At 42.2% G+C, this 15,378-nt stretch overlaps 1 protein-coding gene across 1 annotated transcript in view; it reads right to left on the bottom strand.

Annotated features, from left to right (window-relative positions):
- ppargc1b (peroxisome proliferator-activated receptor gamma, coactivator 1 beta) overlaps positions 1-15,378 on the bottom strand; it is a 115,051-nt gene that overhangs the window by 31,445 nt on the left and 68,228 nt on the right. The window contains exon 2 of the mRNA XM_075482006.1: positions 3,996-4,181. Coding sequence (XP_075338121.1) covers positions 3,996-4,181 — 186 coding nt within the window. The remainder of the gene's footprint in view (positions 1-3,995; positions 4,182-15,378) is intronic.

The following is a 15,378-nucleotide window of genomic DNA, read 5'->3' as shown; positions in this document are numbered from 1 at the left end:
AATAAAAACAACAAATAAAAGACGTTTTTGCTTGAAGGAAGCAAACAAATCTGCCAATGGAACTAGTGAAAATCGGTGAAAAAGTCAGACCTCCCAATCGCTTGGCCCTATTTTCTCTCCCTTTATATCACTGCGTCTAATGTAAACTGTGCAGATCGAGCACTAAACACCGTAACAGGTGCGGCTATCGCTAGGTGGCTTGACGCATTGATATCAAGGGAGGCAAAAATAGCGCCAAGCTAAGTGAGGTCTGACCTTTTCCTGGAGAACCATTTTGTGATGCAAATGTATTACTCTGTTGAACGCATGTTGTTCTGAGAAGCAAAACGCTTTATTTTTTAAACCCCAGCCAACTAGCCGGACTACCTTCATCAACACCAAAACGAGGCTGGAACTCTGCTCACAGGACGCAGCAGGGGGTAAGAAGATGTTCAGAAATGATGTTGCTGATATGGGATGTCATACAGCTTCATGTCAAAAGAGGCGAACTGTCCCTTTAAACCTTCATCTGATACATGATTTAAGAGCCTTTTTTTGACAGCTTTCCTCTCTGCTTATACAGTCCAGTGCAGCCATGAAATCATCTTAATTAGATCGGCTCACAGAGAGGTAAGTAAGTGAGTGATCTGAGGTAATAACGCAGCCCGTACCCCGGCTAACCTCTCTAACTCGATGGTCTCTCTCACTCCGCGGCGCTCAAGGTTAAATTAAGTCCTAACAGCCGAAGCGATCGATACCTCCCAACATGGGATTAAATTCCAACGTGCTACTGTAAATAACCGCCGCATCGACAGCACAGAAACGGAGACGCAGCGGGGCTCCATCCGTCTCCTTATCACTCTATTCATTACTGGTGTTTATAATCAGATGCTGCCCGACTGTCTGCGCCGCTCTGATCGATACAATATCGGCTAAGATATAACATGCAGAGCAGTGAGGGGACTGGTAGGTACACAGGTGTAAAAAACACTTCCATCGGCCTCTAAATTACTGTAGTAACGCTCTTTTAACTTCCCAAAAAGTCACAGGAAAGATTTTAAAAGCCTGCTGATGGTTTACATCTGTGATCTGTTCAGAGAATATAAAGCCAGCAGAGCTCTTAGATCCAAGGACTCAGGTCAGCTGGTCCAGTCCAGAGTCCAGACTAAACATGGAGAAGCAGCATTTAGCTGTTATGCTGCAAACAAGTGGAACAAACTGCCAGTGGAGATTAAACTTTCACCAAATGGAGACATTTTTAAATCCAGGTTAAAGACATTTCTGTTCTCATGTGTCTATGCATGAAATCTGCACGATATCTTTTAATTTATCTAGACTGTTGCTTGTTTTTAAATTAATTTAAATTCAGTTATTTGTTTCTCTTTATATTTTTTTATGTATTTTTAATGCTTCTCACACTCCCTGCTGTAATGCTTTTATTTAATTTAAAACACTTTGAACTGTTTTGTGCATGAAATGTGCTACAAATAGATTTGATTTGATTTTGATTTTATAGAAATGAAAAAATGAGGAAGGAGAAATTAGGGGCTGTTCAGCTGATGACTGGTAATCGCTGATTTAGAGCTCAGCTGGTGGTTTGTTCCATTATCTGGGGCAATTTTATCATTTGAGATCATTAAAAGAGGGAAACGGCTGCAGACCTAAAAGGTGAATCAAAGGGAATTAATTAATTATATCGATAGGCTCAAGCCTACCTCAGCTGTCATTGGGCGAGAGGCGGGGTTTTTATCTCTTTAAGATGCTACTTTCATTACCGAATATCAGCTACATGCTCAATAATCTCCACATATATTCAATCTTATGCAACTTTGTTGTTATAAATATACCTGGGATGAATCTAGAGCTTAACTGGAATTCACACGAGTGTAAATCTGAATGTTTTGTACATGAAATGTGCTACAAATAGATTTGATTTGATTTGATTTAAAGGCTCTATGTGGGTGATACAGGAGGACGGGCTGAGCTGAGCATGTAACACTACGACTTATAAAACAGAGATTAGAACCGGGAGGGTGAGCAAACGGCTCAGTGTAAGGAAAGAAGAGTTCATGCTCTCAATGAAAACATCTGTTCCCGTTAACGTCGATCCGAAGAGGCCGGCGGAGGCATCGGGTTTGGTTTCGTGTCGGCAGCAGAAAGGCAAACGGTTGCTTGGCGTCAGCAAATGGGATAAAATCAGAGATAAAAACTAAGAGAGAGACAGAGACGCTTTTCCCGTCTTCATTTAAGCAATACTCACAGCATCGGAGCGATTTCCACCGGCAGAGTAGGATTACACGGCCGACGGTCTGCAGCTAAATGCCACTTTATCTCCCCGCTGTCCGTTATTCTCAAGGTGCGCTCCATTTAGCCTTTTGTAACGGGACCACAGGACTGCGGAGAAGCTGGAAACCTTCAGACGATCAATAATCCGGGACCGACTATCAGATATGCAAAGACACGGCTGGTATTCCCTGAATCCATCCAGGAAGAGCACGGGACACTGGAGCCTCGGGGCTGGCGTTGGCCCCTGTGAAGCGCCGGGCCCCGTCCAAACTGCCTCCATCATCACATTACAGACTGTATAACTGCGAATTACTTTGTTGGCAGTGCCTGCGGAGGCATGCTCCGGGTCAGAATTTTAGCAGCAGGGATCAGGTGCGGGGGTCGGGGTCCTGCATGTGTCATTGGGTAAGAGGGCTTTGGCTGCGGTGCAAAATGTCTCAGAGGCCAAGAGCTGCTGTGTGTTTAATAACCAAAGCTTCTCTGGGAGCGTTGCATTTATGCATCACATTTCACTCTTGGTTAGCTAATTCAGGCCACAATGCTTTGACTTTCTGTTTGGTTATTTTCTGAAGAGGACGGCTGTTTTCTCTGAACAGTTTAAAGCAGCCGCAGTGTGTTAAAAGAGTCAAAATGTTGAGTTTTGCCTCATAATTCTGTAAATCTAATGAAGAATGAAGGTTCAGGCCTCAGTATTCAGCTGTTCGGGTACGATGATCAGTTCCAACAGGACAGAAACAATTAAAACATAGGGCTGGGCGACAAGTTAACGCGTTATTATCGCGTTAACTTGTTAATTATTTAACGCAGATAAATATTTTATCGCGCATTAACGCAGGTTTTATTATTTTATTTATTTTATTATTGTAAAAGTGTGTTACTCACAGGCTTTTATTTTGTAAAAGTCTGTTGCTGTCTGCTGTGGAACAGGAAAAGAAAGTAATCGGCGGATCCACCAAACATGGAGAAGGGTACGGAACTTTTACTCGGCCATTTTCATTTTAAAGTTCTTCCAGACGGCGGAGTCGACAGAACCAAAGTCATCTGTAAACTCTGCCAAGTTGAATTGTCTTCTCAGCGTAGTAGTTCCAGTCTAAAATATCACTTAAAGGCAAAACACACAACTGATAGCAGCAAGTCATTCAAGGAAACAGACAGTGGAGCGAGGCTTCTACATAAAAACTACAGAAAGATGCTGATGTTAAAAGTGTGTTTGCACAACAAATGTTATGGCACTTTCATTCATATGGCAGCACATTTAAAATAAAACTAAATGCTAAAAGCTATACGCTACTTTTGGATTCATTTTTGGATTCTGCGTACAAATGCGATTAATCGCGATTAATCAGGGAAATCATGTGATTAATTAGATTAAACATTTTAATCGTTGCCCAGGCCTAGTTATTTTCTGAAGAAGACGATTCTCCACGGACTGTTTTCTCTGTGTTTAACAGTTTAAAGCAGCCGCAGTGTCTGCCCACACTTCCCTGAATGCATCTGTGCTGTTAAAAGAGTCAAAATGTGGAGTTTTGCCTCATAAATCTGTAAATCTAATGAAGAATCAAACTCCGAAAGGTGCCTCTCAGAATTAAACTGCAATCCAGACTCACGTCTTCCAGCTAAAGTGCAGTTTCAGGGATCCGAAATGTTCAAATGTTCATCGTAAAACACTGATATGGTAATATAATCGGTGCTTTTACAGGGACTTTGATAGATTTCTGAGGAAACCTCACCTCGAAGAGCTCGTCTGCCGTGCTGTAGTGGATGGAGGGCGGCGACACATCTGCCGGCTGGTCGTTGCACCACTGCAGCTCGCCGAGGCAGTTGACGCTGTCGAAGTCACTGGTGTCCAGCTGGGAGAGGTCGATGTCCGGGAAATCAGTGTCCAAGCGGTCCGAACACACCTCCTCCTCCCCATACTGCAGCAGGAAGAAGAGAGTTCACACGGGTTAGACATCAGGATGGAAGCAGCTTTTCCAGATGTTTGTTTCCTTTTTCAGACACAGAAAAAGCTAATAGGGATAATTCTGCTCCATCTTTCAGGCAGTTGTTGCTTTTTTTTCTGTAAAATCTTTAGGTCCCACAGCAGAATCTGAGCTTTAGTCACTTCCCAAAGCCACCTTTTCCTAAAACGTGTATGCAAACCGAAGCACTTTGGATAAAAGCCTCCATCATCCGGCGTATCCTGTATATTATTACACAGTTCACTGTCTGAGTCACAAGGAGCTCTCATCAACAGCCCTTCAACTCTCAACAGCTACTCATTAGAGATAATGAGACCTCCATGTTAGAGGAGACTCAACGCTGGAACCGACGGAGGCAGAAGCCTCGGATTAGTCACAGAACATCGTCACCGCGGAGCAGCCTCGCTGCCGAGGTCGTGTTCATCAGAGTTTTATCAGTTTCTGCGTTTTTATTTCAGCGGTAAAATCTCCACCAGCTTCTGTGAACTGTGTCCTGAAACGTTTTGCTCCATGATCAGATATGACGAGGCAAAGATTGCTGAAAGAGGACAGATCGGATGAGATGTAGTTGTTCATCTAATCCAGAGATGCTCACTGTGCGGCTCCTCAAGCTCTAATTGGTCGCTCGCACTCGCACAGTAGCTTATAACAATATGGTAACAATAACAAAACTGCACAGTATTAGGTATTTTTATTAAGCTTGCGTTTTTGTAGTATTAAGTATTTTCATTAAGTATTCATTAAGGCTTAATGGTGTTTCCTACAGGGGGGACTGTAAAATCTGGCAACGCAGCCCACGCCAGATGCAGGCACAACACTGGAAAAAATGCCCCTCCAAAAATAAGTAAAAAAACAACAAATACAAGACGTTTCTTCTTGAAATAAGCAAAAAATCTGCCAATGGAACTAGTGAAAACTGGCTTGTCAAGATTTCTTGAAATAAGATGTGATATTTGGGACTTTTGAGATAAAAGTGATCTTGAAATTAGCTTAAAAACCTCTTCAAAAGAAACATAAAAGCTTGTTTCATATGATATGTGACTCAAAACAATTTGTTTTCAAGATGTTTTCACTAACAAGATATTCAAGATGTATTGTATTAAAACAAGTCCCTATATCTGGCTGAAATAGTACTTGTTAGGCAGTTGTGTCAGATATTAAGTGTAATGAGATACTCAATGAGACAAATATACTTGGTAAGATTTAGATTTTTTCCAGTGAATGGATCGGTTTTGAATTAAAAAAGGGCAAAAACCAGCACAAAAACCATGCTCATCCTGAATGTCTCACTATGATTACAACAACAAACTACAAATACAACATGAGGAAAGTCGAGCACATGCACGCCAGCTTCCGCTCATCCCAGTATTAAGGTAAATGTGGTCTGAATTAAAAATGTATTGGCTGTGTTGTTTCTTTTTTGTGGGATGTTTTATATGTAGAAATGCATATTTGCTAAAGGGGACTTAATATGTTGTTGTAAAAGTGGCTCTTCCTTTGATTTTGCTCTGCTAATGTGGCTCTTGTGAAAGAAATAGAGAGTGTCACTACTCTAATCGCAGGTGAGTGCGTTTGATTACACTCGACTACGGCGTGAAGCCGGTTAAGGACGCTAAAACATCCTCGGATCCCGTTCCCCCCCCTTACTGCCCTCCTGAAACCTCATTGAAACCCTCGCAATAACTGGTTTAACATAAAAAAAGAAGTCAATAGAACTTGTTATTTACCCCTCAGATAAAACTAAAACTAAAAGACTTCGTCTAAAAAGCCGTTGTAGTCGTTGAAGTCAGCAACGACCTTATAAGAAGCTTCTCTGCAGAACGTAGGCTCCCCTAAACCTCCGCTAACAAACCCCTGAAACACATTCAGGAGCTTCTGAAACGCACTCAGGAGCTTCTGAAACATATTCAGGAGCTTCTGAAACGCACTCAGGAGCTTCTGAAACACATTCAGGAGCTTCTGAACCCCTCTCAGGAGCTTCTGAAACGCACTCAGGAGCTTCTGAAACGCACTCAGGAGCTTCTGAAACGCACTCAGGAGCTTCTGAACCCCTCTCAGGAGCTTCTGAAACGCACTCAGGAGCTTCTGAACCCCTCTCAGGAGCTTCTGAAACCCACTCAGGAGCTTCTGAAACGCACTCAGGAGCTTCTGAAACGCACTCAGGAGCTTCTGAAACGCACTCAGGAGCTTCTGAAACGCACTCAGGAGCTTCTGAAACTTCTGAAACACACTCAGGAGCTTCTGAAACACACTCAGGAGCTTCTGAAACGCACTCAGGAGCTTCTGAGACACACTCAGGAGCTTCTGAAACGCATTCAGGAGCTTCTGAAACACATTCAGGAGCTTCTGAAACGCACTCAGGAGCTTCTGAACCCCTCTCAGGAGCTTCTGAAACGCATTCAGGAGCTTCTGAAACACACTCAGGAGCTTCTGAAACGCACTCAGGAGCTTCTGAACCCCTCAGGAGCTTCTGAAACCCACTCAGGAGCTTCTGAAACGCACTCAGGAGCTTCTGAAACCCACTCGGGAGCTTCTGAAACCCACTCGGTAGCTTCTGAAACTTCTGAAACACACTCAGGAGCTTCTGAAACACACTCAGGAGCTTCTGAAACGCATTCAGGAGCTTCTGAAACACACTCAGGAGCTTCTGAAACGCACTCAGGAGCTTCTGAAACGCACTCAGGAGCTTCTGAAACGCACTCAGGAGCTTCTGAAACGCACTCAGGAGCTTCTGAAACGCACTCAGAAGCTTCTTAAACGCACTCAGGAGCTTCTGAAACGCACTCAGGAGCTTCTGAAACACACTCAGGAGCTTCTGAAACGCACTCAGGAGCTTCTTAAACGCACTCAGGAGCTTCTGAAACGCACTCAGGAGCTTCTGAAACCCACTCAGGAGCTTCTGAAACACATTCAGGAGCTTCTGAAACCCACTCAGGAGCTTCTGAAACCCACTCAGGAGCTTCTGAAACACATTCAGGAGCTTCTGAAACTTCATGAAAGGCAGACGTTGGAGTCACGTGGTTTGCAGTTGGAGACGGCCACGCCACCGTGAGAGAAACACAGAACTACGAGCAGGAAGTCAGTGTACGTGACTCGCTACAAAGGAACCGACTGCAGCCTCCCGGGGTCGAAGGACGAAGGGAAGTTTAAAGTAAAGAAAAGAGGAGGAAACTTAGAGGAACAGAGAGCAGTTTAACTGCTTCTTTGCTTCCTGAACAGGGATGTTTGCACGTGAACTGATTGATGCCCGTTACACCCCCACAGAAACGCTTCACTCCGGTTCATCTCAGTGGGGGAAGCAGACCGGTTCAACCGCCTTTCTGACTCATTCACATGTTTTCCTGAAATGTTTTCCTGCTTAGAACCGACAGGCTTCCCTGGAATATTTGTTGTTAATAAATCTACTGCAATGACAACTTAAACGCACGATGAAAACATCTGGATACGCTTTTAATCATCCAGATGTTCACAGGACCAACAACCAGATTTATAACTTTGCTAAGTCTTTATTTAACTCTTGCTTCGTCTTTATTTAACTATTGTTTAGTCTTTATTTTCCTCTTTCTTTAACTCTTTCTTAAACTCTTGTTTAGTCTTTATTTCACTCTTTATTTCACTCTTTAACTCTTGGACAGCCCAACAAACAGATCCCAAGCAGCACAAGGCCTCAGCCGGATCTGTAAACAGCGCGACTGCAGATTAGCTTTGGCTAACTTTTACCAGTTAAACCTATTCCAAATCTTAGCGAAGCACTCTGTAATTATGAAACATTTTTAAACATGTTGACTTAAGCTAGCAGCCATGCTCTTTTCCCTCCTCTATCAACCTGAATCATCACTAAACCATTAACAGTATCTATATTGCCCCAAAACTGGTGGTAATCAACAACCGGCACACACTAAGATAAATGAACAAAATGCTACGATAATTAATTACCTCTGCTTCTGCAGAACAGTGTATGATCATCCATCTCTCCCCCCTCTGTCTCTGCAGGCTCATTATTTTGAGTTTGAAATTGACTTTATACTTTAAATTAAATGGCATTTTCATACTCAGTCAATACGGAGAAGTTTACATATCATCCATGATCTTAGACAGCCACTTATTAATGAATTATTTCCATCCTTTGGCTCTACAGTGTTTCAGAAATCAAACCTATGTCTCTACTTACAGTTTCCACTTCTCATCGAGCATGAAAACACGTTCAGCAGTAGTTTCAATAATCACTCAGATATCATATCGTATGCCTCTCAGAGCTTTGATCTGCGACCTCACACCCCTCTCCGCCTCGCAGCGTGTCCCATGTTTATTTGGTCTGCAGGAGGAGTGTTTATTTAGGTCACGGAACGAATAACACGAGCCCCCGTATCACTTATGGTTTCATAAATTAGAGTAAAAGGGAAACCGTAGAGCAGAGGAGACACGATCAAAGAGCCAATCAGTAGAGTGGAGAGAGAAAAGATAAATGGGGAGGGAGAAATGTGAGGAGGGGAGATGACAGGGAGGAGGACACGGATACTGGGAATGGTGGCAAAAGAAGGCACGAAGACGGAGAGGGAGGCAACAGAAACATGTAGGTCAGGGAAGAGGAAAGAAGAGCGTCTGGGAGCAGGAGGGGAGAAGGAGTCGTGACATGATAAAAAAAAAGAGAAGGAAGGAAAGATGAGAGGATGCCCTCTATAAGACCCTCCCAAAGCTGCCTCTGCCTCTGGCTGCTGATGCAGGTGTGTTTCCACCTTACTGTGAGTGTGTGTTAGTTAGCATGTGTGTTAGCATGTGTGTTAGTTAGCATGTGGCTCACACAGGTGTGTTTCCACCTTGCTGTGTGTGTGCATGTGTTAGTTAGCATGTGTGTTAGTTAGCATGCGGCTCACACAGGTGTGTTTCCACCTTGCTGTGTGTGTGCATGTGTTAGTTAGCATGTGTGTTAGTTAGCATGCGGCTCACACAGGTGTGTTTCCACCTTGCTGTGTGTGTGCATGTGTTAGTTAGCATGTGTGTTAGTTAGCATGCGGCTCACACAGGTGTGTTTCCACCTTGCTGTGTGTGTGCATGTGTTAGTTAGCATGTGTGTTAGCATGTGGCTCACACAGGTGTGTTTCCACCTTGCTGTGTGTGTGTGTTAGTAAACATGTGTGTTAGCATGTGTGTTAGCATGTGGCTCACACAAGTGTGTTTCCACCTTGCTGTGTGTGTGTTTGTTAGTTAGCATGTGTGTTAGCGTGTGTGTTAGTTAGCATGCGGCTCACACAGGTGTGTTTCCACCTTGCTGTGTGTGTGTGTTAGTTAGCATGCGGCTCACACAGGTGTGTTTCCACCTTGCTTTGAGTGTGTGTGTGTTAGCATGTGTGTTAGTTAGCATGTGGCTAACACAGGTGTGTTTCCACCTTGCTGTGTGTGTGTGTGTGTGTGTGTGTGTGTGTGTGTGTGTTAGTTAGCATGCGGCTCACACAGGTGTGTTTCCACCTTGCTGTGAGTGTGTGTGTGTGTTAGCATGTGTGTTAGTTAGCATGCGGCTCACACACTGGATCTGACTCATCCCCCCACAGCCACTCGTTTGCTGCTCGGCTCATCGTCCCTTCACGCTCTTCCTTACTTCCTTTCCTTCCACCAGCATCTTCCTGCGGTCTTTATTCTCGCTCATTTCTCATCATCCCACCCCCAGTTCCCTGTTTATTCACATCGTTTATGCATCTTTCTCCATCCATCTCTTTGCTTCTTCTTCATTCACCTTTTCTGTCCTTCAGTGTGCTCTTTTTCCTCCGGTTCCCTCGTGGCTCTTCGTCCCTCTCCACCTTTCTTTAAGCTTTCTTTTCTATTTGCACAACGATCCATCTTTCCCTCCGTGACCTCCCTTTCTTCCCTGCACCTTCCCCTCATCCCTCCATCTCTGTCCATCCTCCTTATAGACTCAGAGGACCGGCTGATTGATTTCTTTGTTTCTGTACCGGCTCTCTCCCTCCTCTATCATCTCTCTTTCTCTCCCTTTCTTCTGTCTATTACAAACAGACGATCAATAAAAACATCCTTGGGCACGACACACACATCCACGTACAAATGTACGTGTTTTCCAACAATGTGTGGTGTGTTGTTATGTATGTATGGATAGATAGATAGATAGATAGATAGATAGATAGATAGATAGATAGATAAATACTTTATTCATCCCAATTTGGGAAATGATTGTGTTGCAACAGCGTACAGTATAAAATATATGTAAACAATTAAAGTAAAAACAAGCAAATAGAATAAAAATAGAGAATAAACATCAGCTATAAACAAATATAAACAAAAGTATTTTTCTATTCTAGTTCTATCAATCAATGTAACACGTCCAAATGAAGGCAGGACACGTTGAACGCGGCGTAAACTGGACATACATGAGAACAGTATGCAAACACACCCACCAGGCTGCAGGTCATGTGATGTCACAAGTGTCCCATTCACATACCAAAGCAGCAGCCCTGCCTTATATGAGGCTGTGCTGCAGTGTCCTGTTCTCTGTCACACACACTGGCCCATGTGGGACATCCTACACTCCCCAAACTATGCAGCCCCTCAAAATATGGCCGAGAACAACAACCTGTGCGCTGTATTTCTGCAGCGTGCGGCCAGCAGCCGGAGCTGCGCCATGTTTATACGGCGCGGTGCCTCCGAGTCGTGATGGAGCCTCTGACAGCTTCACAACATGAGTCACAGGAGGAGGGAGGAGGGAGGCCGCTAAAGCTCATCGTGAAAAAAATAACACTCCACAACATCTCTCTGGTTGCCGGTGACGACGGCGAGCTAATTATAAACTAAATATATCTAGAAAGAGACCTTCAGGAGATTTAGGAAGTGGGTAGTAACCAGTTACATTTACTTGAGTAAGTTTTTTAAATAATATTATTAGTAAATTATACTTCTAGGAGTAGTTTTAAATCTCTATACTTTTTACTTTTACTTGAGTAGATGTGTGCAGCAGAAACTGTCCTCTTACTCCGCTACATTAGGCTACAATGAGCTGGTTACTTTTCTTCTTACCTCTTTGGTATTCTACGCCTCATTATTTTTATCCCCCCGCGTACGCCTCATTTTAATGTTTTATTCTGACAGAGAGAGAGACTTCCACCAAAGGCTCTACCACCTGACTGTGTTCCACCAATCAGACGCAGCCGTGCAGTCTGGTCACGTGACCGTACTCGATCTCAGCGGCGGGACGGGTTAGCTTTAGCATTAGCAGTCGTAGCAAACAAAGAAAGAAACAGATGAAAAATGTCAGAACCAACGGTGGGAAATGAAGACGCAGACGAGGCCTCATACTGAAAGCATGTTTACCTTACAAAGAGTGAGAAACAGCAGCTACATTATGTGTCTTCTGTGTCAACCAAAACAAACGCACATTTCAGCAGAAACTCAACATCTAACTTGAGGAAACATGTAGCGCTAAGTTTCCTAAACTCGTTTTTCCCCCCATGGATAGGTGAATGTTTGTTTTTTAGGTTACATATGGGTTACATATGTTTTAAACATTTCCTAAGTCTCTTTTATTTTTTATTGAAGTTCTTGGATTTACCTGGATTATTTTAATTTAAGCTATTTTGTAATTAATGAATTCATTTTAATTTATTTTATCAATCGGATGAACTCTAATTTGCCTAAAGATGATTATTTAGTAATTTTTTGCTTGTGTTAACAAATAAATCTGACGTTACTCAGCAGTTACTCAGTACTTGAATAGTAGTTACTCAAGTAATTATTTGGATGACTACTTTTTACTTTTACTTGAGTACAATTTTTGGCTGCTCTACGCAGAAACTTCTTGTTTTCTTAATCATACGCCCAGGATTTCACCTCTTTTTGGAGCTTCCAAAAGAACTTGGAGTGTTGAGATGGAAGAAAACACGATTCTGTGATCACATCTGAAGTAGCTGCGAGTCCTGACCGATACAGAAGTGTTTGTGTGTGTGAAAACATCATCTGCCTGATGTCAACATCACGTCCACGATCATCAATCAAGTCTTTCGGATGTCAACTCCCTATTTTTCTTTCTGTTACAGGAATATAAACACAAGCAGCCTTTGAATGGCGTCCAACGGGCATCTTTGTGAGGTTTTTCAGGCCCATTTAGGATGAGAAACGACTCACACTGATGTCTCTGTGCACATAGGCAGATAAGAAATGTAAAATATGAATAATCAGTCGGAGCTTTTTGGTGAGTAACACCAAAGTGATCAAAGTTTCTCATCTTTGCATACAATGGGCAGATTAGGCAGATGGGGGTGAAATTCCCGGGGAACACGGAGTCCTTTGAAGTTAATGAAAGGGAATGTTTCAATGAAAGAGATTCGGGGCTTTTATAAAAACATATCATTTGTAATTTCCTGCAAATTAAAGGAAAACGAGAGACAAAGAAATACTGAAAGAAAGAAATACGAGAAATATATGGGGATCTGAGGCAGCTTATCGCACCCAAAGTGGGGAAAATGGATAAAAGTAGGTGAGATGGTCCAGACCAGGGGTCGGGAACCTGTGGCTCCCGAGCCAGATGTGGCTCTGTTGATGCATCTGGCTCGCTTTCATCCATCCATCCATTTTCTACTGCTCCTGTTCAGTCGTCTCGAGGAGCAACAACTGTCGACAACCGCTATTTTAACTGGATAATGACAGCCCACATGGGTCGTTGCCAGGTCAACAGGTAAACGCCCCCCTGTGGACAGGAATGAAAAAACTTCACCCTGAAGAACAGCTGATTATTAAAACTCCCACACCACACACTGCAGAGTGTGAGTGTTGCTGTACTGACCATGTTTGCATGTGAGCAGTCATTCTCACATTTTAAAAACATCAAAACCAGCCTACGATCCCGTTTAACGGATAAAAAAAGCCTCAACGCTGGCCTGGACCTCACCAAGGATCAGCCAGACGACAAAGCCCTGAGCAAAAGCACGCAGCACCAGAAGTCGCATTAATGGTAAGAAGTGTTTCATTTACTTTTGGTTAGCTTCATTATAACAACAGATTTTAAAAGAATACATTCAGAGGCTCATTAAACTCATCTTTAGTTTCAGTATTCAGTCTTAAAATATATTATATGGCTTGTTTTGTTACAATTAATAAATCTTTTATTTTGAAACAGGAAATACATGTCACATGTCAGGTGACTCACTTCCTTTCTTATAACCAGGAAGTGCTGTTTTTGTTAGTTTCTGCCTGCATCTTATGCCCTTTGATGGCGTTGTTGGTGTGTATCAAGTAGTTTTATTGTTATTAATGATAATTAATAATAATATTAAAATATTAATGGTAATGATTGCAGATTCACAGATTATTTTTGTCTCAATGTTTAGTTTGAGAAGTTTATGCAGGAAGTCTATCGAGTCATTATAGTTACTGTTACTGTTGTTAAAATTCATATAAGGGAAGAAATGTGAATAAATAGTTGATTATACGTTAAAATATGTTAAAATACAACGGTTTTGCTGGTAAAAAAAGGTAATAAATACATGAAAGGTAGCAGTTAAAAACAAGCACTTTAGTTGATTTAAGAATCAGTATATTTAGTGTGTGTGTAAGCATAAAGTGGAAGCAATTTTATTTGTATTCATTATGTCTTTGAGTGTTTTAGTTTTACTCTTTCTTACGTTCTTTTTCTTTGGACCAAAAACAAGTTTCAGTGCAATCTGTTGGTTTCCTTAGCTAGGAAAGTGTTTTTGAATTGGCTCTATATGAATGAATTGGATTATTTTATGAATAATTATGATTACAATTAATTGAATTCCAACTGGCTTGAATTGGACTTTATTATTTAAGTGCCTTGAGATAATATTTGTTGTATTTGGCGCTATATAAATAAAAATTAATTGAATTGAATTGAATTACGTCAATAAACCTGTGGACAAGGGACAACTGTCTCCAGAGTCATGATGTCAGGACGGGGTTTGTCTAACTGCCAAAGTGTATCACAGCACATATACTGAGGGCAGCATACGGCTCTCACTGAAATAAATTTCCAAATATTTTGCTTTCATGGCTCCCTCGTTCAAAAAGGTTCCCGTCCCCTGGTCCAGACACAACTTTCTCCAATGCACCTTCTACTTGGACCTCAGAAACTCCACTTCTCCTAAAATGTTGCAGCAAACAGGAAGATTTACATTTAATTCTTCTCTAAACCTTTAACTATAGACCTTTAATCTTTTCAAACACACTAATATCTGCTGTTAGAGGACGTTACGCTGTAATGTGAGGAAGGAACCATCCCAGGTACCTTAATAACGAGGCAGAAAACCTAGTGGCCCGTTCAGTGGTGAAACGCCTGCTGGGACGATTACACATTAAACCTTTGCTATTTATAGCAGAACCGCACGTGGGAACCAATCTGGACTAAAGCGAACAAGTGGATGTGGAGAGGCCGGCGAGGCCCCGCGGTGCTGCTCCAACATGTAGACGCACTGAACCTCATCCCTTGTATTCTATCTTTAAACATGTGCAAACGCACACCAGGGACGTTCTTCCACAGGCCCAGCTCCTGCTTCCCTTCCCACCGCGGCACCGAATCTGCTCACAGAAGCCTTTTTTGGGGCTAAAATGATGTAACATGTTTCGTTTTAAGACTAAAAGGGAAAAACAATGAAGCCAGAGCTGAATCTCAGCCGTTTAACCTTTAAAGGGACAGTTCGCCTCTTTGGACATGAAGCTGTATGACATCCCATATCAGCAACATCATTTAAAAAAATGTTTTAAAAAATAAAGCGTTTTGCTTCTTTTTGTTCTCCAGGAAAAAGTCTACACAGCAGGCAGTGATACGAAGGGAGAGAAAATAGGGCCAAGAGATTGTGAGGTCTGACTTTTTCCTGGAGAACCATTTTGTGATGCAAATGTATTACTCTGTTGAACGCATATTGTTTTGAGAAGCAAAACGCTTTATTTTTTAAACCCCAGGCAACTATTCAATTCATTCTTATTTATATAGCGCCAAATACAACAAATGTCATCTCAAAGCAATTAAATAATAAAGTCCAATTCAAGCCAATTGGAATTCAATTAATTGTAATCATAATTATTTACAAAATAATCCAATTCATTCATATAGAGCCAATTTAAAAACAATTTCCTAGCTAAGGAAACCAACAGATTGCACCAAAACTTGTCTTCAGTCCAATCTCCCGTCCTG

Source organism: Odontesthes bonariensis, chromosome 13 (genome assembly GCF_027942865.1).
Source record: "Odontesthes bonariensis isolate fOdoBon6 chromosome 13, fOdoBon6.hap1, whole genome shotgun sequence".
In the NCBI taxonomy this organism is placed as follows: Eukaryota; Metazoa; Chordata; class Actinopteri; order Atheriniformes; family Atherinopsidae; genus Odontesthes; species Odontesthes bonariensis.
This window is presented reverse-complemented; position numbering and strand designations above follow the sequence as displayed.